Below are 23503 nucleotides of genomic sequence, written 5' to 3'. Positions count from 1 at the left end.
ACTTTGGAACCTACGCTACTGAGCGGTCGAGTAAACGTGAACCAAACTAACATGGGAATATCTTGTGAAGCTGCATGCATGCAACGGATTCGTTGCACGCGGAAATACCAGGGCAACCCCGAACTCCACTCAGCCCCGCGTTTTGATAACTCAGCGCGAACAGCATCCTGCCTACCTACCTGGTACGCATGGTTGCCTTTCTCTCCGACAGAGGCTATGGATGCTTTCCAGGTTTCTGCTGGTCTCCAAACTACTAACATACACATAAGTTGACTTCCATGCCTACCTAGACACCTGAGTTAGTGTGTTCCACTTTGCGTAGCATGGCTCAGTCCTCGCCGTTGGTTGGGGGGGTGTTTTGGACTAGCTCAGAGACGCTGTAACCGGTCCAGAGGAAAGCAACGTGGTTGCCTAGGTAGAGTTACGTCGACTTCACCAGAGACGCCGGTTCAGCGGATATTTGGAGGCGCTTGGTGAGGGGCTACGCTACTCCTAACAACTAGAGAAAGAGAACTAAGAGGCTGGGTTGTGTCTAGAGACCTTATGTTTGAAGCTCGTGGTTACAGGTGTAATGGCCAGACAAATTGTATAGGACAAAATATCTGGAACTTCAATCTGTATAGCATGAAAACGCTCAACTACTAACGTGCTATCGAAATTGATATGTGATTTAAAGACATTCAGGAGTTCGCCGCTACAGAGATTCCCAATGCAGCAACAACCTGAGTCGGCTCTCGAAGGCCATAACGCCGGCCCCCGGTACAGGTCTCGCCCTCCATCGACCCGATGCCACACACTCGTCGTCAAGGCCTGCGGACAATCGGATGACCTGGATCCACAACCAGATATTTGGTTCCTGTAGGTGACCCGTTCCGTATCTCCGACTTACGGGGCACAAAACAAGGAAGCCGTCCAAATTTCCCCTCTCCTGCTGCAGGCAATTGTCTATAGGCCCGAGGTCTATTTTAGCTAGACATTCCAAGTTGCTACGGCTGGTGCTATTGCTGTTGCCCAAGGATAAACAGTGCCGGTCTGTTGAAACTCCCTTTGCAAGCTAGATTCACTGAACTTGCAACTTGGGGACACAGTCCTCCAAAAGTGGAAGACGGGCCTCTACGGGGCTCAGAGGCGTCTCTCCAATCGGAGACGAATGACACGGGTGCAGGCTGCGGAAAGTGCGATGGCAGAGGTAGCTTACCTCAATCTCATGGGGTGACCAAGGCTGAAGACCAGGTTTTGGTTTTGAGGTATCATGATTGCAATAGACCCCTCGCACCTTCCGATTCCTTTCGACCTAGGTAGGTAACCTGCCTTAGTTTTACGATCATACGACATCCAAAGCGGGTGCCAAGAACCCTGCAGGCGTCTTCCGCTGGTCCTCACCCCACTCGCTAGCTGCCCCCAACCTGTCTCCTGCGTGTCCGTGACCAACATGACGGGCTTCAGATCGCGCCCGTGGAATCGACTCCATCGGCCCATCGCTCATGCTCTTCTCCAAGGTTATACTGTTCCAACATTCCAAGATGATAGATATAAAGCAGCTCGAGGCGCCGCTGCCCAGAGCTCCCACCTCCTTCAGAGCAAACACGCCACTTCATAAATGAGAAGAGCATCAATCCCTCCCTTATCTTTCTTCAAGAAACTTCCAATTACAATCGCAAAGTTATCCAGAATGGCTACCTTTGACATCCCAACCGAGCAATGGGCTCAGGTTGTCGAAAAATCTGGCGGTCGTAAGTACCACCCCGTTGCTTCACCCAGACCCCTATCCTCTTTCCCTCCGGCATAAAAGGCTACGAGACGACAACATTGGCTATTTCGGGGCCGGCTTTATCGTAGCGCCGTGATGCTAACCCATCTTCATAGCCGCTGTCTACAAGAAGATTCCCGTTCAAAAGCCCGGACCTGATGAGGTACTCATCAATGTCAAGTACAGCGGAGTCTGCCACACTGACCTGCACGCCATGATGGGTGACTGGCCACTGGAGACCAAGATGCCACTTGTCGGCGGCCACGAGGGTGCCGGAGTGGTGGTAGCCAAGGGCGAGCTTGTCAAGGACGTTGAGCTCGGCGACCATGCCGGTATCAAGTGGCTGAATGGCAGCTGCCTGGCCTGTAGCTTCTGCATGCAAGCCGACGAGCCCCTTTGCTCGCACGCACTTCTCTCTGGCTACACTGTCGACGGCAGTTTCCAGCAGTACGCCATAGCCAAGGCGGCACACGTTGCCCATCTCCCCAAAGATTTGGATCTCGAGGCTGTGGCCCCGGTCCTGTGCGCCGGCATCACCGTCTACAAGGGCCTGAAGGAGTCAGGGGCTCGCCCCGGACAATGGGTTGCCATCGTCGGCGCTGGAGGAGGCCTGGGCAACATGGCGATTCAATACGCCAAGGCCATGGGCCTGAACGCAATTGCAATTGATGGCGGGGCCGAGAAAGGCGCCGCCTGCAAGGAGCTTGGCGCCGCTGCGTACGTCGACTTCCTTTCCACCTCTGACTTGGTCAAGGAGGTGAAGGCGGCCACGCCCGAAGGCCTCGGCCCGCACGCCGTGCTCTTGTTAGCGGTATCGGAGAAGCCCTTCCAGCAGGCAACAGAGTATGTGCGCAGCAGGGGCACCGTCGTCTGCATCGGTCTCCCCGCCAAGGCCTACCTCAAGGCGCCCGTCTTCGACACGGTCGTGAGGATGATCACGATTAAGGGAAGCTACGTCGGCAACCGCCAGGACACGCAGGAGGCGATCGACTTTTACGCGCGTGGTATGATCAAGGCGCCGTTCAAGACAGTCGGCCTGAGCCAGCTCCAGGACATCTACACCATGATGCACGAAAACAAGGTCGTGGGCCGGTATGTCGTTGACACAAGCAAATAGAAGAAACGCTTGGGGGTCTTTTGTAGGGTATGAGGCTCTTTGGTTGTATAGAACAAAACGGATTATGGACTAGGAATGCGGGATGTGAGCGGAGTTATGGAACTGTCAATGTTAATGTATATATCGTGGGGTTACATCCCTTGTTCAAGGAATGAGTTTATTGATGAAATGAAAACAACTTTAATCTACTCTTGAATACTGCTGACGGGCAACAATTTGTATTGGGCTGTCCACCATTTTGAAGCGACTTGATTACATGAGATTCTTGGGAAAACTCGCAGTATACAGAGTACCACTGGTTGATAGAAATGGGGGGGCGGGCAGTGTGATTCTCGCCATATTCGCCATATTCGGGATAGAGCATGATGTGTAAGTTAATAATAATAAGGGAAAGAGGTAAGTCAGCAATTAGGAAGTAAAAACACCTATTCTAAGACTAATATTTATCTATAACTCTACGAGTTCCTTGTTGAGTAAGTTAATATATCCCGTATACGATCGTGTACAGGATTAGATATCCCCTTAGCTCGGCGTTAATTTAACCCTATGCCCGGAGCGACTTGCTTTTTTATATAAGTAAGTAAACATGTCCCGTACGCGATCGCGTGCGGGATAAGGCATCCCCTCGGCCGGGATACCAATAACGACGATAATTACTTTATTAATAATATAATAAGATAATTTGCTACTTACCTAAATCGTTTAGATTTCCCCCTTAGGTCCGGCATGCCCCCCGACTGTAAGGAAGGAAACTGCGCGGCTGAAGCTACCTAGTGATCTTGATCTGGATACTGGAGCTGGTTTGACAAGCGGCCCCGGCTACCTACCTTAGTTATGATGACGAAAGTCTTGATACGTTGAGCCGAAACCCAAGGCCGGTTTGTAAAACCGTTGAAGTGTTAGTATTATGTCATGATAGGAGATGCGGTACGGAACGGAGAAAAGGTCCGAAAGCTCTCTGAACACCCGCTCACGCCTATCTCTATATCTCCCTAGGTCTTACTACATTGAATGGTTTGAAGTTTTGTACTATTGCTGAGCTGAGTCATAGGTTGTGAAACTGGAATATTAACTTTATCAAAGATTGCCAGACAAGGTGGCCGAGTTGGTTAAGGCGTTGTGTTTAGGTCTAATGACTCCATCCGCAATGGGAAACCGCGCGAGTTCGAATCTCGTCCTTGTCAAGCTTACTTTTGTAGCCTTTTGCTATTCTCGTTTATTGTTTTGGGAGAATAGGAATTAATTCAGATAGAGTTGTTAAGAAAGGCCTTTAGAGGATATCTAAATAAAGAGATATACCTCTTAGATTCCTTCTTATAGGCTTTAAGAATTACTTCCTTCTTCTTAGAAATGAAGAGCTTTCGGGCATGGTACCCACAGCCTGTGGGCCTTGATAAGTCTCGATACGATGACCTTCGTGATCCACTTCAGACCACTTCCTCTTTCTACAGCTCCGCAGTCCTCACGATGACTTCCTTTTCCGTTTCTTTGCTTGTAATCTACATTAGTTTGGCTTACAATGCTGCCTTCCTTGCATGAGGGCCCGGCCGTCGTAGGTAGGTAGTAATGTCTTCTTTTCAATATAGCACAGTTAGCAACTTACTAGCCAACATCATTTCCTAATACATATTCTACCTAAGAAATAAGATAGGCCTCTTAGACTCAACATAAAGAGTTCTGAGATCTTCCGCTCCCTTTTGTGAAACTCTTTTAGGGCAAACCGCAAAGTCTAACAACACGACGACTTATTTGTCCCCCATGCACGCTGCAAGAGCGAGGGACCCATCGTTATCATCGTGGTATTAAAAGCCTAAATTTACACGAGTATACAGAACTCATCACTTGTCATACGAACAAGTTACTGAGGGTGACTGTCCATGCCATTGCATCCAAACTCTTCCTCTTCTGATAAACATAAATTTGTCGAACGCCAAGCTTCGTACTGTATGGAGAGTTGAATAGTCTTATCCGTACAACCAATTGGAAGCAGGTACTCAGTTTGGCTCACTACACCGCCCTGCAGCAAGGGCGTCGACTGTTTAGTCCTTTGGCTTTGTCGAGTTGAAGAATGTTGGGCCGGTAGACCCGCAGTCCATTGTCGTCGGGTCAGTTTGTTGGAGTTAGGTTAGGGTTCCGTCTTTTCCCTTAATTAGGTAACCACCCACGCCAGACTACAGTGGATCGAGTGCCCACAGTGGCCCAGGCGCCTAGCTCCCTGCGGGCCACTGCGGCAAGTGCAACCCCCTGGCGGGGCTGGATGTCTCCAAAGTCTGGCTTTGAAGAAATATTGACGGGAACTTTAACCTCCCTCGACTTTATATTCACCTATTTTCTAGGTTCACTTTGGAATAGCAGCACAAGAGGATAACTACCTCGGAAATAGACGCGAGAAACAGAGGCAGCAACAACAACAACACCATCATCCCACAAACTCTCCGACTATCTGCAGGCGACTCTTGTCTTGTATTCCGCCATCCTCGAGACGCTTTGGCTGCCGCTAGAATGCCTCTCGACGATGACGACATCCCAACCGCCGCGCCGGCAGCAGCAGTGGCGAGCGCACAAGCTGGCGACGTCGAGGGCGGGTTAACGGCCGACGATGCCCTCGAGGAGGAGACGCAGGACTTTGTGGCCTTTGCATCGCTATTCCGCAAGGGCACGGGCATCTCGGCCCAGACCATCCGCCGGGGCGAGAAGGACTTTGAGTCACACGGCACGCGCGCGCAGGACAATGCCCTCGAGCAGAGTCGCGCCGCCATGCAGGACGTGCTGAGCTACACGCGCGTTCATACACCCCAGAACTGGGTCCGCGGCTGGTATTTTCCCGACTGGTGGGCCGACTGGCCCGAGGACGAGCACCACGACCTCGAAGAGCCCAAAGACGGCAGGGAGCCTGCAGAGAAGAAGGCGCACGTCCATGTGCGCGACCGTGTCGTCATTGTCGAGAACACGTCCGTCTCGAGCACGAACCTCGGCCGCGTCATAACCGGACAGCCCAAGGACAAGCCGGGCAGGGGCAAGGACTGGCTCCTGCCTGAAGAGGCTCTCTATCTTATCGAACGGGGGTCGCTGGACCTCTGGTGGCCTACCCGGGGCCTGGAAGACATATTTCCTGTTCAGCAGCCTGTCGCGAAGGACGTGGACGCGCCGAGCCCGGACGTCGCAGACGAATTCGACGAGTACGAGAGGGGAGTGCCCCTCAGTCTCCAGGCCGCCTACGCGCTGCTCATCGGTAACGACGGTGAGCGCGGCAAGATCAGCCTGCAAAAATTCCAAGTCTACTCAAATCTCAAGCGGGCGGGCTACAATGTTCTCCGGGCACCGCCCATCTACAAACAGCCGACGCCATCTACCGCATCGGCAATGACTTTAACTAGAATATGGGAGTGGTTATCGTCACTACTGCCGCGCAGCGAGCCGGGCCACAGGCCGTACGGGCCCCTGGTCCAGCCGGGTCTCTACAGATCCTATGTTCCCATCTATACTCAAATGGCTGTGATCCCGCGGCATAAACCCTCACCTAGTCCTTCGAGTCCGTGGCAGACAGAGGCGCCGTTTGCCATCCACTATCACATCTGGAAGTCGGCGCAGAAGTGGACCAAGACCCGGCACCCTCCGCCCGACTTTTACCTTGCCGTGGTCGACGCGCAGGAATCTGCGGTGCCCTCCCTCGAGGAGATCACGGCGCTGATCGACGCGACGCCGCCGGCACCGGGGAAACCTGAGTGGGCCGGGCCGGGCCGGCTCTACGCGCGACTGAAGCACGGGCACAGAAACGTGCTGGTAGCCGTTGTTGACCATGGCGTCATCAATTACATACGGTTTGCTGAAGGCGCGTTTGGCGAAGAGCTCTTGTTCCATCGTTTCGATGGTAGGGGAGTTACCCGCGGAGGCAAGAGAGGCGGCGGGCACGGAGGAAGGGGAAGGGGCGGGAGGGGCGGCGCGGGCGGCAGAGGTGGCAGAGGTGGCAGAGGTGGCGGAGGTGGCAGGGGGAGGCGGTAAGAGGCATGCCGTCATCCCAAGTCGACCCGGGTACTGTTATATCCGTAACCTCAAGATAGCATCATCAAAGGTAGGACAGCGTGCCCGCACAGCCCATTCGCTACCCCGTAAAACTCTCGACCAAAATTCGCCCGCCTGCCTCGCGGAGAGAGAGAGAGAGAAACACAAAACGACAAGGACCAAGGCAGCCCACAAATGAGCAGCAAATGCAGCAATTGCACCAGAAGTACAAGTACAGTATAGTACATAGATTGTCTTGCAGGGAAGACCTTGGCCGGTTATGTTGCACTGCCGTTAAGACAAATTTGTTTCACGGCGCACACACGAAAAAAAAGGAAATAGAGAAAAAGGGTCACCCGCTAGCCGGGTGGCGCGACTATGCTTGAGATATTATATCTGGCCACTCGGAGCCGGTTTCTACTCGGCCACTACCGCGAAGGACTTCGAGGAGAGATAAACTCAATCTCCCCCACCCCCTCGGACAAAAAAAACAAATAAGAGACATGCGCGCGACAATTTACTGGCTTGAATGTCAATCTGTATTGTGCAAATATATGTACGTTTATTTATTAACTTGCAAGGTTACATTTGCATAAGACTTTGCACAAGACACCGAAAGCCCAAGTTTTCTTTTGCATGCTGCTGTTTAATTCACAATTCTGTCAGATTGACCAGGCCGCCGTTGTCGTCGTCGTGCGCATGCCTTTTTGCATACATGGATAGGTTTCGGAGTATTCATGGGTTGAATGCCACCCTCCCGTTTCCATTGATTATTATATGGACGCTATTATTACCCGGTACTTTGCCCTACCTACCTTGCGTATATGAGAAGCTCCAACACAACTGCAAAAAAAGCAAAAAACCGGAAAAGAGAATTGGCGCGAAAACGTCAGCAGCCACCAGTCAGCAGCAGAGCCAACTGCAGTGCCGCAACAGGCAAAATCACATGATTGGCGGTGGCGGGCTGAGAAGGAGAGGCGGGACACTACAGCACAGTACAGTATACGTGCGCAGGTGAGGTAGTGGTAGTGTACATACATGTACAGTACGGCACAGTAATCATCTTATCAGGGACTTAGTCGCGGGCTCACGGCCGCAGACGTGCGTGTATGTGCATGTGTGTGTCATCGGCTTTCTCTCTCTCTATCTGCTGTCTGTTCCTGGTTTCTGAGCAGAGGGGGAAAAAAAAGAGAGAAACACGCAAACGGCTCCCCCGCCCCAAAACCTCTCCAGAGCCCAGATGCAGATCAATTCAGAAAGCAGCGCGTCGGGATTCTGCTGGGCTGAAGAGCGATTTCGACGATAGAACGCCTGATGTGTGCGAGTTGCGAAATGGTTGATTGATCGCCTGACGGGCTCTTTTTAGGCTGGGTTTTGTTCGCGGTTTGAGTTTCGCGTTTGCTGGCCAGTCAGGGTTCACCGCACACAGTGCGGACGGACTCTGCAAGAGTGGCCAGACACACAATCCATCTCGCTCTCGCTCTTCCTACTTTCAACTCATCAGCCTGCTCAGCCTGCCTACATGCCTGCCTGTCTCTTGCGCAATGCTATCGATGGCGTGGATTGTCTGATTTGATGTTCGCTCATCATCCTGCCTGTGGTATAGCCGTAGCCTGCCTGCCTACCTACCTAGTGCTGACATGCTCCTCGGCACTGTTTATTCATTTTCAGTTCAACCTGAGCTGAGCTGAGGTACCTTGACCTACCTACGGAAATAATACCTACTGTACCGAATGCAATCGAGGACAACAAGACAGCAACCTGGAGGAAAGAGAGATAGAGAAGTCCAAGGGCGAGAAAAAAAAGACGTCAAGGTTACATTGCTAGCGGCGCAAATTGTCTTGTCACCATGGAACTTATCGCTCCTTGCGTCTCTTTGGCCGCCGCCGCGCTCCCTCGTCTCCTCTCCCCCGTGCCTCGATAGTGTCCCCGACGGTGTGACGGAAACAGATAGTTACGGAGAGGCGTGAGAGGGTAAAAAAAGGGACTTGCATCACGCTGATGCAACAGTGGAAATGTTTCAGATGAGCTTTCGACTTTCGTCTCCCCGAACAGGCGTTCCGTGCATGAATAAGCACAGTGCGAAACGCTAGAGACCAACAGAGTAGAGTCGTGCTGTAAAAAAAGAGGAAGGTGTATTTCCCCCCCCCCAATTGGATTGGGGAGAAGATGGGGAGGAGGGAGGAACGACTTACCAAAGGGAGAAGAGACAGAAATAGAGGGAAGGAAAAATTTTGTCCAAGCTGAGCTTCTAGTACTGAGTAAGGGAATGACACATTGGCAACAACTGCCGCGAAACCACGGTCAGCAAAAGCCCACGACCCAATAGCCGGCCGAAATTGCGTCTTTCGAGTACCCTCCGAGGAAGAGATTCGGGGTCTTGTCTCGCTAAGAGGGGGGGACCCGTCGCCACATATGGTACAGTACTCGTTAATAGGAGATGCATCAATTCAAGAGGTAATTATGGGTTTTAATAATTTTTCTTCTGTTTGCTTGAGCAGTTTCGACTTCGTCTCCAATGGGAAAACTGGACAGAGTCCCCTCGCTTAGCTCCAATCCCATCCTGGGGTCTCTGATCAACTTGGGTGCAATTTGGCTGAAGGCAGTGCGAATCATCCCGTCATCCTGCGGTACTTGATGTTTGTACCTGATCGAGCGGTAGCCACGAAGTACTGCTCTCTTTCCCACTTCCTCTCTCTCCCAGTCCCCCCGCCCTCCCCCAGACTACCGAATAACCTTGTCTTCTTTTGATTCAATTATTATTATTATCTACCCACTAACATCCCCCGGTTCCCTCACCACACAGACTTTCCTTTCCTCTTACATCTCTTTCCTCTTTCTCTCTCTCACTCTTTTTGCTCACTGACATACACGCCCACACACACTCTTCAACGCATACACTCAACACGGCAACCACCTTCCTCCCTCATCGCTGTTCCCAGCAAACCACTCCTAATAACTTAATCGAGACTCTTTTCTGGGCAAGAGTTTCGCATTGCGCTGGCAGCCAAAGCACTTTTTTCTTCCCGAAATCTGTTTTGCGACGCTGAATCCACGCTCTCTTTTTCTGTGTTCCTGCTAGTGTGTTGTGTGTGTTGTGTGTGTGTGTGTGTGTGTGTGTTGCATGTTTCGGCGCGTGAACCAACCACAATCCATACATAACCCGCAACCACCCACCCTAGTTCCATGAAGACAGAAGGAACCGCGATTGCTGCTGTCGCTGCTGCCACACACATCCGTCGCCCTTGTCTTTTTCTCTAAGATACACTGGGTTGCCAACGCCTCTTTCTCCCATTCAGTTGAAGAGTCTAGCTGGCTGGCTGGCTTTCATCAACAACAACTTGGCTTCCCTAACAGAAAAGTTTAACCAACCTCCCCCATCGAAACTATCGTTGCGCGAAGAAAGGCCATCTCGAACTTGGTTTATTTTTATTTTTATCCCGACCTACCAAGATTGTCACTATAGCGCGTTGCTGATTGGGGGATAAAAGCCCCTTGCCGCTCCATCGCCTCGCCTCCTTGTCGGGTTGGCCCACGACACCTGTGGTTCTTTTTTAAACACTTTCTTTCCGCACCCTAATCTCGTGTTGGCAGAGAGCGCCTGCGTGTGCGTCTCGGGGCAAACAAGGTAACGGGGGGAGAGAAAAAAGAGGAGGAAGGAGGAGGCTAGTCCACCACCAGCCTGTTGCCACGTTTGAGCAACATCACTTTTAGGTAAATATATTCACAGCGCGTTTTCTTTTCTATTTCAACTTCCGAGCACTCTTCCCCCCTTTTCTTCCTCTCTCTCTTTCATTACTTATTTGCCCTTATTTTTTTCGTCTTATAAACAAGACCCGCTTCGGCAACAGAATAAGGAGGTTAAAAAAAGGTCAAGTGGCCGGCCTGAAGTCGGGCTACGTCGAGTCGGGATTCATCGTTGCCTGGTTCTATCGCCAATAATTTAAATTGATCTTGTGGGTCGCCTCGTGGCTATTTACCACACCAAAAAGAGAAACCCACCCTCTCCCGGTTCATCCCTCCTAACTTCCCCCCCCCCTCCATCTCCATTTGGCCAAATCGAGGGTTTTGGGGGCTTGAGGGGTGAGAGAGGGAGCTAGTTCGGTCACATCCAGTCAAAACAATCTTCCTCTTTTGCTCGATTCGACGTTCCCGCTCGGCCCGCCTTTTGCGTTCCCCCTCACCCTTCCGCAACTTTTCTGCTTTCCCGATTCCCCGACTTCTGTTTCACGTTTTCCTAATAAGGGGGGATTGTCTTCTAGCTTCACTTTGTCTCTTTTTTCTTTTTTTTTAATACTCGCTTTACAACGTCGGGTCCCAGCCAACCAACACTTGGCATTTATGCTTGCTCTCTCTTCTCATCCACCATTTCTACTCTGCTCTTACACATCGTCGTCGACAAAAGTCACTAATTGTCAATGCAGACCTCTTATCCTGCACCCACTCGTGATAGTTAGCTTCAGCAACCATGGATATGACCGTTACCAACCACGTTAGGCCGGTGGAAGGACCGCCTTCAATAGAGCCTACGCACGTCGAAGAGCAAGTTCCCAAGGTCGAGAGGTACGTTCGTGTTCGTTCCGAGTTTGTGTTCGACTTCTTTCGTTATCGTATGTCACCGTCGTCGCCTTCTTCCCCATCCTTAAGTCGGGTTTCTGGTGGCTGTTGGCGTCTGCCAATTCGTCTTCGAGGCTTGTCTGGCAAACATGTTTTGGGGCAACGCGCGCCAAGCTGGCTTGCTGTGAGAAGGCAAGTCAGACAGAGCGGCCCAGCACTTAATACACTTGTTGCCTAGTCCCCTGTTCGAGTTGAACTTGGGACGGCCGGCCTGGCGTCATCTAATTAACACCAGTCCCTAACCCCCACCCAAACTCCAATTCACCACAACTTAGCTTCGCTCACATGCTGGTCGTCGACGTCGGGTGACTGTTGGTAAAGCAGATGAGCTGTTGCTTCAGGGCTGGCGCCACCTGTTTCGGGGAGAGGGCGGCCGTTTCTAGTCCAGTGGTTTTGGTTCTGGATTGGATATTCGTGAACAACAGTGTCGGTTCAGCGCAGTCGTTGTTCTGTAACTTTTGTGCCTCAATCCAGCCAATACCCACTGGTCCTCGCCCTCTTGCGCTTCCCAAAGCCAAGAAGTCGTTCATCATCCATTATTCTTATCCATCACTCTTTGCTATATTACAGGTGGAGCAGAACACCCTAACAAATATGAAGAGCATCTTGATGGCATTGCGATAGCGAAAAAGTTTAAGGCAAGCTCTTTCCCCGCCTTTCACAAGCCGTGAGCACACAACCCTACATTACAGCACTTCACTTCAAATACAATTCTTCTCTGCTGGCCCGTCTTCCTCCTCACAGGCCTAAAGAGTTTGTCAGGCTGCCTCGCACATTATTGGCCATCGCGTTGCGCTCAAATTCTTTCCAGAGTCCACTAGCCCGAGCACGCGCTATTATCTTGACTATATCCGAGTCTTTCTTTCCTAAAACTACACTTGTCCTAGGACGCGCTAACTTTTGCCGACTCTTGCAGCGACATGGCTATCTCAGAATCACCAGCAATTAGAACACCTGACCACGATTCGGTCAAAGGGTAAGTCATTTTTCACCGTCTGATTTCTTTTTGGTTCCCCTTGTTTCCCCGTCAACTACCACTACTTGTCTTTTAGAAAGAGCAACTCGCGCCATGCCCTAGTCCTAGGCTCTCAGTCAGTGAATTCATTGCCTGCGTTTCTAGGGCGGCAGCCAAAGTTGGCAGTCTCATCCCACTTTTAAGTTAAACCACTTAAACTTCCCTTGTCTATTACCCGACCAACACCACACATACACGCACCCGAACAAGGTCGCATATCTTTTTCACTTGTGCAAGAAGCCACACAAGTCTCTGCCAAAAACATATTCCCCCGCTTTTCTTGCCGCTCCCCTGTAAACTTTTGCCTTGGATACAGAGCGCAATGCTGCCCAGCCACACAGACTTTGCTCGTGTTACCTGGTTCTGTACATCATCCCTGCCGTTGCGTATTCTCGCAAATTCCCTCACCGGCAAGTTCTAAGCCCGGACCCGGATTGACTTCGCATTGTTTGAGAATATGTCTGCTGCTCTTCCCTCCCAAGCACAATCATCACCATTGGAGTCGCTGTGAATCTCATTTATACGCCGCTTCTTGCGCACATTCAGCCCTCTGTTACCCAAACTCTCAAGACCGTCACTGAGCATATTCATATATGCTATTCAAGATGAGCTTGGCTGACACGGAACCTTCCAGTACTCCGGTCGACAGCTACCCAGCTGAAGACGACGATATCAACAACGAGGAGCTCACGCCGCCACCTGATTCACCAATCGATGAAACCATGAGCCAATCGTCAAGTCCCATTGTCAATGCTCTCGAGGACGAGATCGTTGTCGGCACAAAGTCAAACAATAGCAACTCTCACAACAACCTTAAGTCATCGCCCCTCCGCGTTACGTCTGACCAGGAAGACATCGATATGGACGACGGCGAAACTCACTTGACTGTCGCGCAGTACCCGAAGCGCAAGCGCACCTCTCTTTACCAAGATCTCGCCGAAGATGACGAGCCCGAGGCCTCTGAGGCGCGCATCGACCAGGATATACGTCCTCGCCCTCCTCGCCCGATTAAGACGCACGGCACGGGTGGAGTTAAGGGAGTCATACTGGGCCACTGGAGAGATTCAGAACCCCTCGAGCCCATCAACAAGCATGCCGTAATTGGATTCATTGACGTTCGTGATCGCCTGCGCACTCGTATCCAGCCCCACACTCGAGACGGCCGGAGCCTCGCCGAGGACTTCCCTCTGCCGCCTGGCCCCGGCGGCAGCTGGGTCACTTTTGAAAAGGTCGCTTTCGACTTGCACCTGGTCAACCTGAACCATCACATGATCAAGGAATACGTCAAGATCCGTGCAGACACAAGTCGCAAGGATGAGACTTTGGAGGAGAAAGAGCGCCTCAACGCCGAGGCTCTTGCCGAGGCGCGTCGCCGTCTTGAGCTGAACCCGCCCCCAGAGTCTGGAGTCCAGCCCGCCATCGCCTACGGCATAGATATCCCTGCCCAGGCCTATTTCCCGAACCGGCCAGAGACCAAGAAGCGCCGCATGATGGGCTCGTTTGGCGGCCAGGCGACGGACTCGCCTTCTGCAGCGCCTAGCCCCGTTGCTTCTCGAACCGCGAGAATCCTTCTAGGGTACTGGAAGAAGTCAGACCAGGAGGAGGAGGCGGACAAGCATGCGGTGTACGGAATTCTGGGTCAAAATGACATGTTCCGAGTTAAGCTCGTTAGAGAGACGCGTGACGGACGGCCCATGATTGGCAACTTCCCGCAAGGCGCAGGCGCACTCTGGATCAACTGGGACGATGTCCGGTTTGAAGAGCACCTTCAAGGCCTTCCCCGGCCCGAGATCAAGGAGTACTGCCGGATTCGCCAGCGCCAGATTGACGAAGGCGAGAGCGTTGATACCCGAAAGCTAAACGAGGCCCTTGCTGTCACCGAGGCCCTCAATGTCGTGCGAAATGCCTCGACAAATACCTACGTCTCCAAGAAGGAAGAGCGCGGCAGCATCCCACCTGCTCTCGCCATGAAGGGTTCCCCTTTGGTCAACGGCGACAACGGGTACGACGATGGCCCCGACGTCGTTGGCCGCTCCATGTCCTCTCTGGGCCGCAATGGAGACGCAAACGGCTCCCTTTCTGATTACCGCCAGTCACGACGCTCGGATACGGGCATGCGCGGGCGTCACTCTCTGCCGGACGTCGAGCTGCGCCCAGCGAACCGCAACCCGCCTGCCGCCTCGTCTAGCTCGGCTGCCGCCCTGGAGCGCACTCACACGATTGCCCGCCGCGAGGTTACGCGTCTGGAGGCGGTGCAGATGCGCGCCGACCAGCACGCGGCTAGCCGCGAGGTAAGCGGGCCCTCTTCCTCATACTCCTCCCACCAACACCAAAACCACAACCAATACCACCACGCGTCGTCGTCGAACCGGTCCCAATTCGACGAGTCGGTGCAGCGGTTGAACAAGGTCTGGGCCGCACAGGAAGCTAACCGGCTCAAGGGGGGCGGAGACGACGCCAAGATGTACATGGGCGTCAAGTACGAGCGCAAGCAGAACGGCCCCTTTGAGGGCAAGCTCGTCAGCCAGGGCTCTATCATCAGCATCGACGGGGAGGACTACGTCGAGTACCGCGTCCTCACTAAGCCGACCTTTTTCTAAGAGGGAGGTTTGGAGGGTGCAAGCCTCTGGCAATTGCGTCTTTGTCGTCTTCTCTTCGACGGCGCTTTCATGGAAGCGTTATTTCTTTGCTTGCCTGGCTTTGCCCGTCGTTTTATTTGCAGCAGCCGATAAGGTTCGGCTATCTATCTGTCTCGGGTCTCTTGTCGGAGGGGGAGGTTGGAGGAGCGAAACACATGACACAGGAGGGAGAGGGGTTTTGGTCGCGTTGGTGGTTGTGGGGGGTACGGTCTCTCTCTTGGTAAACGGTGGATCATATATACCCGATTCTATTTTCTCTTCTTTTTATCTTGTTTCTCTTGTCCTGTATAAGTCTATTTTTCTATAGTTTCGTTTCTTTCTCCTTTTTTCCCTCGTGGAGAGAAAAGGGAAAGAGAGGCTGAGCGACAAGCGAAAGCCTGGGCGTTCATTTTCCCAGATTTCTCTTTCTCGTATTGTAACTTCCGTCCTCTAACCCCCCCATTCTTTTCCATGCTAGTCTATTGTGGTTGTTGCTGGATTTTTATTTCTTTTTTCGGTAAAGGAAATGGGACAAGGGGCGTTTTTTCTTTTCCTTCCTCTCTATTACTTATATGTCTTAATTCCTTTCGGTACGTAGTCCAATCTAGTCTCGATCCCTTTTTAGGCTTGAGTAGAGGGAAGATCCGAGGGGCAGACGGGAGAAGGGAGGGATACCTAATATGGTGGCGGTGGATATACAGCTGAACGTTTGTTACGTGTCGAGAGACCTACATTGAAGACATGAAGTCCCCGCGCTTCTTGACCTTTCGCTCTGATGATAGTTTTCGCCGAGTAGGGTCAGGTTGGCTGGTTGCCTAGGTACGTAGGCTTCCCACCAACGAGAAGCAGGATGCAGAAATGTTTATCTCTCACCGTACCTAGAAAGGTACCTTTATTATTATTTGTTCGGCCTAATGAAATGACATGTAAAGTAGGAGAAAGAAATATGTAGGTTGCTTCTGCTATAGCCGAACTTATTCCTTCTCTCGTCTCTTTCTTGCGAGAGTATTATCTCACGTCCAACACTCAAATTAGACAGGTATCTATTGCGTATACTGATTAGCACAGATGGTAGCAAAAGAAGTATCATCAAATCCGTCTATCTTGTTTTACTGTTTACCGGGCAGACGGCCGGCCTCGACAAATATCTCGGCAGCTCATTCCTTCGGCTCGGCGTTTTCCTCGTACCCCTCTACCTTCATGTCTGCTAGGCCTAGCTCTTCCTCTTCCTCGGGTGTCCGCTCGTACTCCTCCACCGTCATCTGGTCGTCGGGCTTTGCCGGATCGTCCGCAAGACTCTGTACATAGCTTTGCGCTAGCGGATCCGTGAGTATTACAGTAAACTCGCGCTCACTCTTGATAGCCTCGTCTAGGCCCTTGAAGAAGGTATCCCACCGTGCCCGCTCCTCGGACCGCAAGGAATCGCCGCTATGGTCCCCGCCCTGGAATATTTGGCTATGGAGGTCGTTCCGGACTTGCGTGAGCAGCCCTTCGACAGTGGTGAAGCGCCCGCCAAGCGTTCCTGCATTAACTGAGAGATCGAGCTCGGGCACCTCGAGAGCACAGCTCTCGCTCTTGAGAATGTCGCGGGCCATGTCGATTGGCGTCTTGACTTTGAGCGTTGTCTTTACACCCTTCTCTGGGATTTCACCGCCTGTCTTGACATCGTTAGATTTGTAACCACAGTCCTGGCAGTTGGTGCTCATGATGATGACCTGACGGAAATGTGGAATGTCCACCATCTGCATGTTGGTGGTGCACGGGTGCATGCAGCCCGGGCACGCCGCAGGGAACTCGTATACTTGATCGGGAATGATGTTCCCATCCTCGTCAAGCCCCTCAGTGGCCGTATCTGCGAGCCCGAGGGCTTCGTTTTGCTCGGAAGTTCGGAGGTACTCGCGCTTCTCCCACTTGCCCACGCCGTCTCGCATGTCTGGTGTTATAAACGAGTTGCCGCTTGGGTCGTCAAGCGAGACACGGAACGGAAACGCCTTGCCTGCCAGCATTTGCTTGCCCTTGGCGATGACCGCCTCGAGCTTGGTGTAGACTTCGGGTGATTGGTCCTTGCGCGTCTCTTGTCCGTCTTCGAGGTCCGAGACGATTGTGGACAGCAGGCCCTCGACGTCGGTAAGCTGCCCTCTGCCGGCGGGCACCTCAACATCCAGTTCGATAAACTTCACTGTTGCCGTGTCAGACTTGACAACTTGGCGGTCAAAGTCGCTCATCGAGGTCAGGCGAAGCTCGTAGTGCACGCCCTTCAGCTGCATGGTGCCGGCGGACTGCACCTCGTTGTTGTGGTAACCGCATTTGTCGCACGCAAAGGACATTAGAATCACTTCGCGGAAATACGGGATGCTGGTCAAGAGGATGCGCGTCGTCCCCTATAAAGATTCAGTTAGTTCTAGAAGCCTAAGGGTGGTTGATTGGGGGGGGGGCACTTTTCTCGTTGACTTACGTTCTCGCCGCAGCTCATGCACAGAGACTCGACCTCGTCAACTACTCTCTCGTCGCCCTCTGGGACTTCTTCATTTGTGTTGTTTGCATCTGAGATAGGCACCGCCTTCTCGACTTTCTCGCCGATTGGGTTAAATAGTTCAGACATCTTGCGCAGCGACTTGATATGTTGGGGACTGAACAAGGCTCTGCAAAGAAAATTTTGGAGGGGTAGTTGGGCATATTGAACGATTTGGCGGGGTAATCGATCAGTGCTGTAGCGTACCGGGGAGGCGCGCAGAGTGGGGTAATAAGCTTCTGTCTGACTCTGAGGGCAGCTTATTCATTGCGCAGGCCTTCCATTGGGGACTGGACAGAGAGCCGCCCCCGAGCTTCCGGAACCTTCGTGCAGTTTCAGGTTCCAGGTTTTCAGCGCTGGGTTCAAGGTCGGCCTCGGCCCATCAGGCCAGGTCAGGTCGGGTGTCGATCGCCCTGCCCGACCGACTTACTTCTCCATAAAGTCGGCTAGACTCAATCCAAGCCCGAGTTTGGAATTTCTGGAGGAACTGGCCTGATCGAGCAGAGCTTGCAGCCCTGCCTTTCTGGTCTTTGCTCTCTTTTTGCTATTCGCATTCGCGTTTGATTTAAGTGACGGAGCGATGTCTTGGACTGGTTGGAGCTGAGGAGGAGCCGACGTCGAGAGCGGCGGCCCTGGTTTTCCGGCTTTCGGTGTCCGCGCCGTGCGCCTTGCGATCCGACGGGGGGCCGGAAGCTTGACCTCTGTCAGTCTTCCGCAGTGGCCGCATGTAAGGACCTTAGTTGGTCCAAAACGGGGCTCTTGAACACGCGCTTCCTTGCGCTTCCCGCCCGCCAGAGACCGAAGTTTCGTCTTCGCGGCCTTCTCGTGCCTCATGTCCAAGCTGCTGCCGTGGCCTAGAATCATGATATAGCCGCAGCAACCGCAGACACGCTGTCGCTCTGTATCGGGCTGTGCTAGCTCATTCTCGAACATCAAGCTGTTTCGGTGGCTCATGATGGATGCCGAAATCTCTGGGGAGGCGGACGCCAAGAGATGGCCTGCATCTGAAAGGAACTTGAGAGCAGCAGACAGGTCGTCCGACGACATGGTGGCGCTCATGGCCATGGTCAGGCCGAAGGGTTGGGGCGTGCAGCTTTTGTTGGACGGTTTGGTTTGAGAGAAGCTAAATCTTCGTGCGGTAAGTATGAATACGTAGGTAATACACAGGCCAATTTTTATTCGGGTGCACTGGCCGCAAGCTAACTGTATCGAGCTGTATTAGGAGCTGTTTTGTATTGGTTGCAATAGAGCAATACATTGATTCTGAACAACTCTTGTCGATCAAGTCATTTAAATCACAAAGTCGACGCCGGTTTCATTGTTCGTTAAAATCTAAGTCGGGTCAAATTTGCTTTTGCTGGTGCATTATAAAAATACAAACCAAATGTTTGAGACGTTTCAGCCCCATATCGCGACCTCGCGGACTGTTGTCGGCCACACTTTTAAACTACCTTGGTCAAGGACTTGAGCCTCCAACCACCATCGTGCGGTTCCCTTTAGGCGAACGTTATTGCTGGTAAATCTATTATGCTCAGTCTGTGGAATATTACTGTTTGGGTATTGCTCAATAGTTGGGGACTCCTTCAAGGCTTTCCTGCCCGGCGCCCTCTAAACTATATGACTCGGTAATGAATTGGCGCTTGCAAGTACTGGATGAACGAAGTCGGCACATATCAAGATGATCTCGTTGGTATAAAATCAGGTCCGATTAATCTCCCATTTCAGCTCCTTAATGCTCACTTCCTCACCCGTCTTCTCGTCGTACTCAAACCATTCACCCTCGGTCAAGTCAATACCAGTGAATTTAGAATTTGACTCGACACCTTCTGCGAGCCACTCCCCCTGTTTCGAATCCAAGTTAGCAATAGTGACAAACTCGGAGATGGTCTGGTCTAGGAGACAAAGACGCTGCGAGAACAACAAACCTCGGGCATGAATTCTGTGAATTCTAAACCACGACAGTCGAAGGTCAATATCTTCTGAGCCTTCGCCGGGTCAGACTGCTCATATGGGCCTGGGGCAGCCATGATGTTCGCTGACGACTCCCTCTGTTGATAAGGGATTATTATGAGCCAATTTTGGGCCAAAGCCGTGTTGTGAGAAGGGCATAGACACACCTTGCAGTTCTTGCACTTCCAGACAAAGTTGGCTTCACCGCGGCTTCCACTCATCTCATTGGTATCCTGACATGAATTATTAGACACGAATCGATAATTACTAGCCTCGGCCTGGCAATTCTGCTTACAAACCGGCTGACGCCAACAGGCTTTGCGTGTGTCTCTCTACAAGACGTGCATTGCACCTTGAAAGTGTACCAGAAAGGGTTCTCTTCGGTGTCGTTGGGTCGGAGGTTGGTAACGCTGGATGACCATGTCAGCGCCCAACCTGATTGGTCTAGGAAGAAAAGTTTTCAATACGGAATATAGCAACGCTTACCCTGCCAGCTCTGCCGTCAGAGTTAGTGCGAACATTGTTGCAGTATGGTTTTGTGATTGTGATAGCGAGGTCTGCTTAATTGGGCTCGTAGTTTGAGGCGCTCAGTTGACATCCATGGAATGGATGGAGGGACAGCTCCCCCCAGAACTCAGCTTCCACTGGAAATGCCCCGCTTGATAAAACGACACCCCAAGCTCTCCAAGATCGGATATGAGCCGAAATGAACTACGGCACTGCAAACTCGGAGTATCTTTTCATTCGTTTGTGTATCAAATATGCCTGGATCTAGAGAAACATATTGCCCCTCCCCCCTAACCACCTAGCTTATACAGTGAAATGTTCAAAGCCGACCCCCAGCCAGGGCGTGTCTGTATATCCTGTGAGGTTCTGGTGCTGGGCCTTGTCAGCTAAAACGGGGTTAGCGTTTCTTGGCCCGCCCGAGCCTCATAATTGCTCAATGGGCCCAGACAAATAATTCGAACCTCGGAGCTCGCCAAGCAAAATCAGCCCACTGCCCGGAGCCGGAGACAGTCGACCCTCACCTAATCGCCAACTGTGCTGCGACCTCAGCATTGAACGACATGCCTCGACAATGCAGAGGGAGGTCCTGATCAATGGCCCCCCGACTCCGAGCCTGCCATTGCCCGGCATGGTACTGCGTGACAAATACCGTTTCGCGACAATCGCATGGCGCAAATCCGCCAAATCCCTGGCGGAGGAGAGCTCGACCCGGCCACGTGTCTACGGCCGACTACTCTACGGTCACACCCGCGCCTGCGCCGACGCCCGGCGGCCCCGCGGATGCGATCGCCGATGCCGATGCCGACATTGCCGCCCGCCACAAACACTCGGAAACACCAACGGTACCCCGGCTCAGTACCCGCGACATCGAAGAGGCAAGACTCTCCCTTGCGGCGATTATGGAGAAAACGCACACAGGAGACCTTGCGCATCTTGTCAAGTCGGCAGACTTCTACTCTGACGTCTTCTCCGACCCCCTACGAGTAAAAAATGTCCTGGCTTCCATCTGTGCCTTCAGGCGTGGTTCTTTGGTGGGCTACAAGGCAAATTACCTCCAGAGGAGGGAGAGGCGGATTTGGAGCTACAATAAGATGTGCGGCATCCCATGGATTAGGACAAACCCAACAGTCAGAAATAAAAAGGGCCTGGTCAAGTGTGAACTAGCCATCGCTCTCGAAGTCAAGGAGGGCATAGATCATCGGGAACCCAAAAAACCAATCCACATGCAGAATGGTCAGAACGGGGTGACCTGGCTTGTTGATCGGCTTCTTGATGAGGCGTACAATATCGACGTCGGACCCAATGCGCCCGGCCAGGTTGACCCGCGGACACGCCTTGATTCGGCTTGGAACCAGATCCGCATGCTGCGGTCAGACGGCTATCCCAACTACACCTACCCTCAACTCGATCCCAAGCAGGCCGCCTTCTCTCGCTCCCACTTGAACGAGCTAAACAGCCAGATTATGAGCGCATGGGGCTCACGCAGCAGAGTGGCTTCAGTGGCGAAATTATGCTATAATCTCCTCGTCTCCCCCGTCCCACCCGGGATCGATAACTACAATACGCTCCTACTGTCCTTTACCCGGATCGGCGAGTACGACCTGGCGCGGGCTGTTGTGCGCTTTATATTTTCCTCTCGTCTCAGACCTACAAAGGCGACGACGTTGTGCCTGCTCCAGTACTACCGACTGAGCGACGATGTTGCCGGGTTTCGAGACCTCATCCGGCGTATCATCGGCCATCACGTCCGGGGGATGAGGTTGCGGTCGAACCCGTTGAGGGCCCTGGAAAACAGCAACTTCCTACGGGAATGGGTTCTGAATTCAGATGTTGCCCTCACGAAAGGTGTGCTTGTCGAGCGCGCTGAGCTGGACCATACTCACTTTCAGGCCATCGTGGAGTGCTTGATAGATTTCGGCCTGCTCGGACTCGCCGCCAGAGTCTTTGTCGTTTATCTGCGAGGATACTGGGCTCAAAGTCCCGAGCTTATATTAGACCTTCTCAATGCATGCATGTTCAGGCTGGACGACGTGGCGGTGCGCATTCTCATTCAAGGGTTTCTCGAGAACATCGACGAGGCAACATCGATGATCCTCGACTCGGAGGCTTTTAGCGGCGAGGCTGTTAATAAGTTACGGCACTTGCTTGTCATATGCCAGGCAGCGACACTGAAGTCTCGGAGTGTCTCTCCTCTTCGACCTCACTCAAAGATGTCGCCGGGAGGAGACACCCTAGTCCATCTTGCGACAGCCATCTGGATCAGGGAATCCTCCAACGACCTTGATCTCAAGAACATCGGTTTGAGGAGAATAGAAGCTCGGATTACCGATAATGTCCGCGCACCGGCGGGCCAACGGGCGGACCTCGATGATGTGTCGACAGGAGCAACCGCCGACGGAGTTCAGCGCACGCGCCCACTATTCCCAAATGAAATTCGGTGGCCACTATTGATCAGGGCTACGTGGGCAGCAGGAATCACCGACCAGTATCAAGGTCGCTCAGGACGCACGCTATATGGTACTCTACGTGTGCAAACGATGGCCTCCATGTTCTTTCTCAATGAGCAATACTACACATTACGGAGGGAAATCGAAGACACGTTACTGCAATGGGCGCGGTTTTCAGTAGAGAAACCAGATCAGGGGCCAGCTGCTGACCAGGGGGGGATCAAGCTTCTGTTTCGGGTTCTTGAGATTGTAATTTTGCCGGCAGTCAAGCGCGATGCATGCTTCGCAATTTTCGGAGAGGCGAATCGACAGCTCAAGTTGGCCTTTCAAGAGGCTCTTCCACCGGAGCTTGTACCCGAGGAATTGGCCATGGGACCAGAACATGTCTCCCTCAAGAGAATGCTACGAATTATTGACCAGTACCTATTGAGTCTGAGAATAGAAGCAGGAGCAGGAGCAGGAGCAGGAGCAGGAGCAGGAGCAGAAGCAGAAGCCGAACCCGAAGCAAACCCCTTCGCAATCCTCGAGGAGTTTTTGCCATCGGACTACAATGGCCCCCCACCTGCCATGACTTGGTGAACGAGTATATAATAAGAGTGTTCACATCAAACGGCGCTATGGCTGGAAGCAGACAGAGGGTGAAGGCGTGTACATAAAAAGGGAGGGTCAGCGAGAACTCGGATTGGAACCGTACATAAAACCCCTAAACGGTTAGAATAGAGAGAAGACACGGGTTGGAAATAAACCGATACACCAACGAAAAACATTATCCAATACTCTTTAAAAATTAAAGTCATGTGCTCCCAGTGAATATGGCAATTAATTGTTGGGAATACCTGGTTTGGAGCGAGCGTTGACGCGGGGAGCCCCTGGAAGCCAAGCAGCCCGAATCACTTGACCGCCATCAGCTGCCACCTGCCCAGACGTGGCGTGCCTAACTAGCAGCCTCTGCCTTGGCTGAATCTGGA

The 23503-nt window shown here is 52.4% G+C and overlaps 7 protein-coding genes and 1 non-coding gene across 8 annotated transcripts; 5 read left to right on the top strand and 3 right to left on the bottom strand.

Moving 5' to 3' along the window:
- Positions 1-1672: 1672 nt before the first annotated feature.
- B0T26DRAFT_680185 (chaperonin 10-like protein) lies at positions 1673-3673 on the top strand (the record flags this gene model as incomplete). Its single annotated transcript, XM_060440459.1, has 6 exons — positions 1673-1733; positions 1867-2842; positions 3174-3236; positions 3330-3340; positions 3574-3606; positions 3642-3673. 6 exons carry the CDS (start codon positions 1673-1675, stop codon positions 3671-3673), a joined length of 1176 nt encoding a protein of 391 aa, XP_060291605.1.
- Positions 3674-3957: 284 nt separating this feature from the next.
- Positions 3958-4051, top strand: B0T26DRAFT_t235. Its single transcript has one exon. It is a non-coding gene; the product is annotated as a tRNA-Leu (tRNA).
- A 1318-nt stretch (positions 4052-5369) lies between these two features.
- Positions 5370-6869, top strand: B0T26DRAFT_655383 (uncharacterized protein; the record flags this gene model as incomplete). Its single annotated transcript, XM_060438622.1, has 1 exon — positions 5370-6869. The coding sequence occupies one exon, from the start codon at positions 5370-5372 to the stop codon at positions 6867-6869; it is 1500 nt and encodes a 499-aa protein (XP_060291604.1).
- Positions 6870-11337: 4468 nt separating this feature from the next.
- B0T26DRAFT_756002 (uncharacterized protein) lies at positions 11338-15101 on the top strand (the record flags this gene model as incomplete). The annotated part of the gene is made up of 3 exons (XM_060446031.1): positions 11338-11432; positions 12403-12462; positions 13136-15101. 3 exons carry the CDS (start codon positions 11338-11340, stop codon positions 15099-15101), a joined length of 2121 nt encoding a protein of 706 aa, XP_060291603.1.
- A 1175-nt stretch (positions 15102-16276) lies between these two features.
- On the bottom strand, positions 16277-17721 carry B0T26DRAFT_656582 (ZPR1 zinc-finger domain-containing protein; the record flags this gene model as incomplete). Its single annotated transcript, XM_060438721.1, has 2 exons — positions 16277-17500; positions 17575-17721. 2 exons carry the CDS (start codon positions 17719-17721, stop codon positions 16277-16279), a joined length of 1371 nt encoding a protein of 456 aa, XP_060291602.1.
- Positions 17722-18057: 336 nt separating this feature from the next.
- On the bottom strand, positions 18058-18678 carry B0T26DRAFT_656040 (uncharacterized protein; the record flags this gene model as incomplete). The annotated part of the gene is made up of 1 exon (XM_060438680.1): positions 18058-18678. One exon carries the CDS (start codon positions 18676-18678, stop codon positions 18058-18060), a length of 621 nt encoding a protein of 206 aa, XP_060291601.1.
- A 562-nt stretch (positions 18679-19240) lies between these two features.
- On the bottom strand, positions 19241-20333 carry B0T26DRAFT_457509 (uncharacterized protein). The gene is made up of 5 exons (XM_060435137.1): positions 20068-20333; positions 19877-19991; positions 19749-19814; positions 19557-19679; positions 19241-19473 (listed from the first exon to the last, which is right to left on the bottom strand). Exons 1-5 carry the CDS (start codon positions 20100-20102, stop codon positions 19330-19332), a joined length of 483 nt encoding a protein of 160 aa, XP_060291600.1. The 5' UTR covers positions 20103-20333; the 3' UTR covers positions 19241-19329.
- A 348-nt stretch (positions 20334-20681) lies between these two features.
- On the top strand, positions 20682-23106 carry B0T26DRAFT_680180 (uncharacterized protein; the record flags this gene model as incomplete). The annotated part of the gene is made up of 2 exons (XM_060440458.1): positions 20682-22919; positions 22978-23106. 2 exons carry the CDS (start codon positions 20682-20684, stop codon positions 23104-23106), a joined length of 2367 nt encoding a protein of 788 aa, XP_060291599.1.
- Between the last annotated feature and the right edge of the window lie 397 nt (positions 23107-23503).

This window comes from Lasiosphaeria miniovina (assembly GCF_030549165.1).
Source record: "Lasiosphaeria miniovina strain SMH2392-1A chromosome Unknown B0T26scaffold_7, whole genome shotgun sequence".
Classification (NCBI taxonomy): Eukaryota; Fungi; Ascomycota; class Sordariomycetes; order Sordariales; family Lasiosphaeriaceae; genus Lasiosphaeria; species Lasiosphaeria miniovina.
Note: the sequence above shows the minus strand (reverse complement) of the source record. Positions and strands in the feature narration are given on the sequence as shown.

What these genes read in the sequence shown, in the direction of transcription:
- B0T26DRAFT_457509 (XM_060435137.1), bottom strand. Translation starts at nt 20,102, where the DNA reads ATGTTCGCACTAACTCTGACGGCAGAGCTGGCAGG. An exon ending in CTGTTGGCGTCAGCCGGTTT is followed by an intron (nt 19,815 to 19,876) that starts GTAAGCAGAATT and finishes AATTCATGTCAG; the next exon opens with GATACCAATGAGATGAGTGG. An exon ending in TCACAGAATTCATGCCCGAG is followed by an intron (nt 19,474 to 19,556) that starts GTTTGTTGTTCT and finishes GATTCGAAACAG; the next exon opens with GGGGAGTGGCTCGCAGAAGG.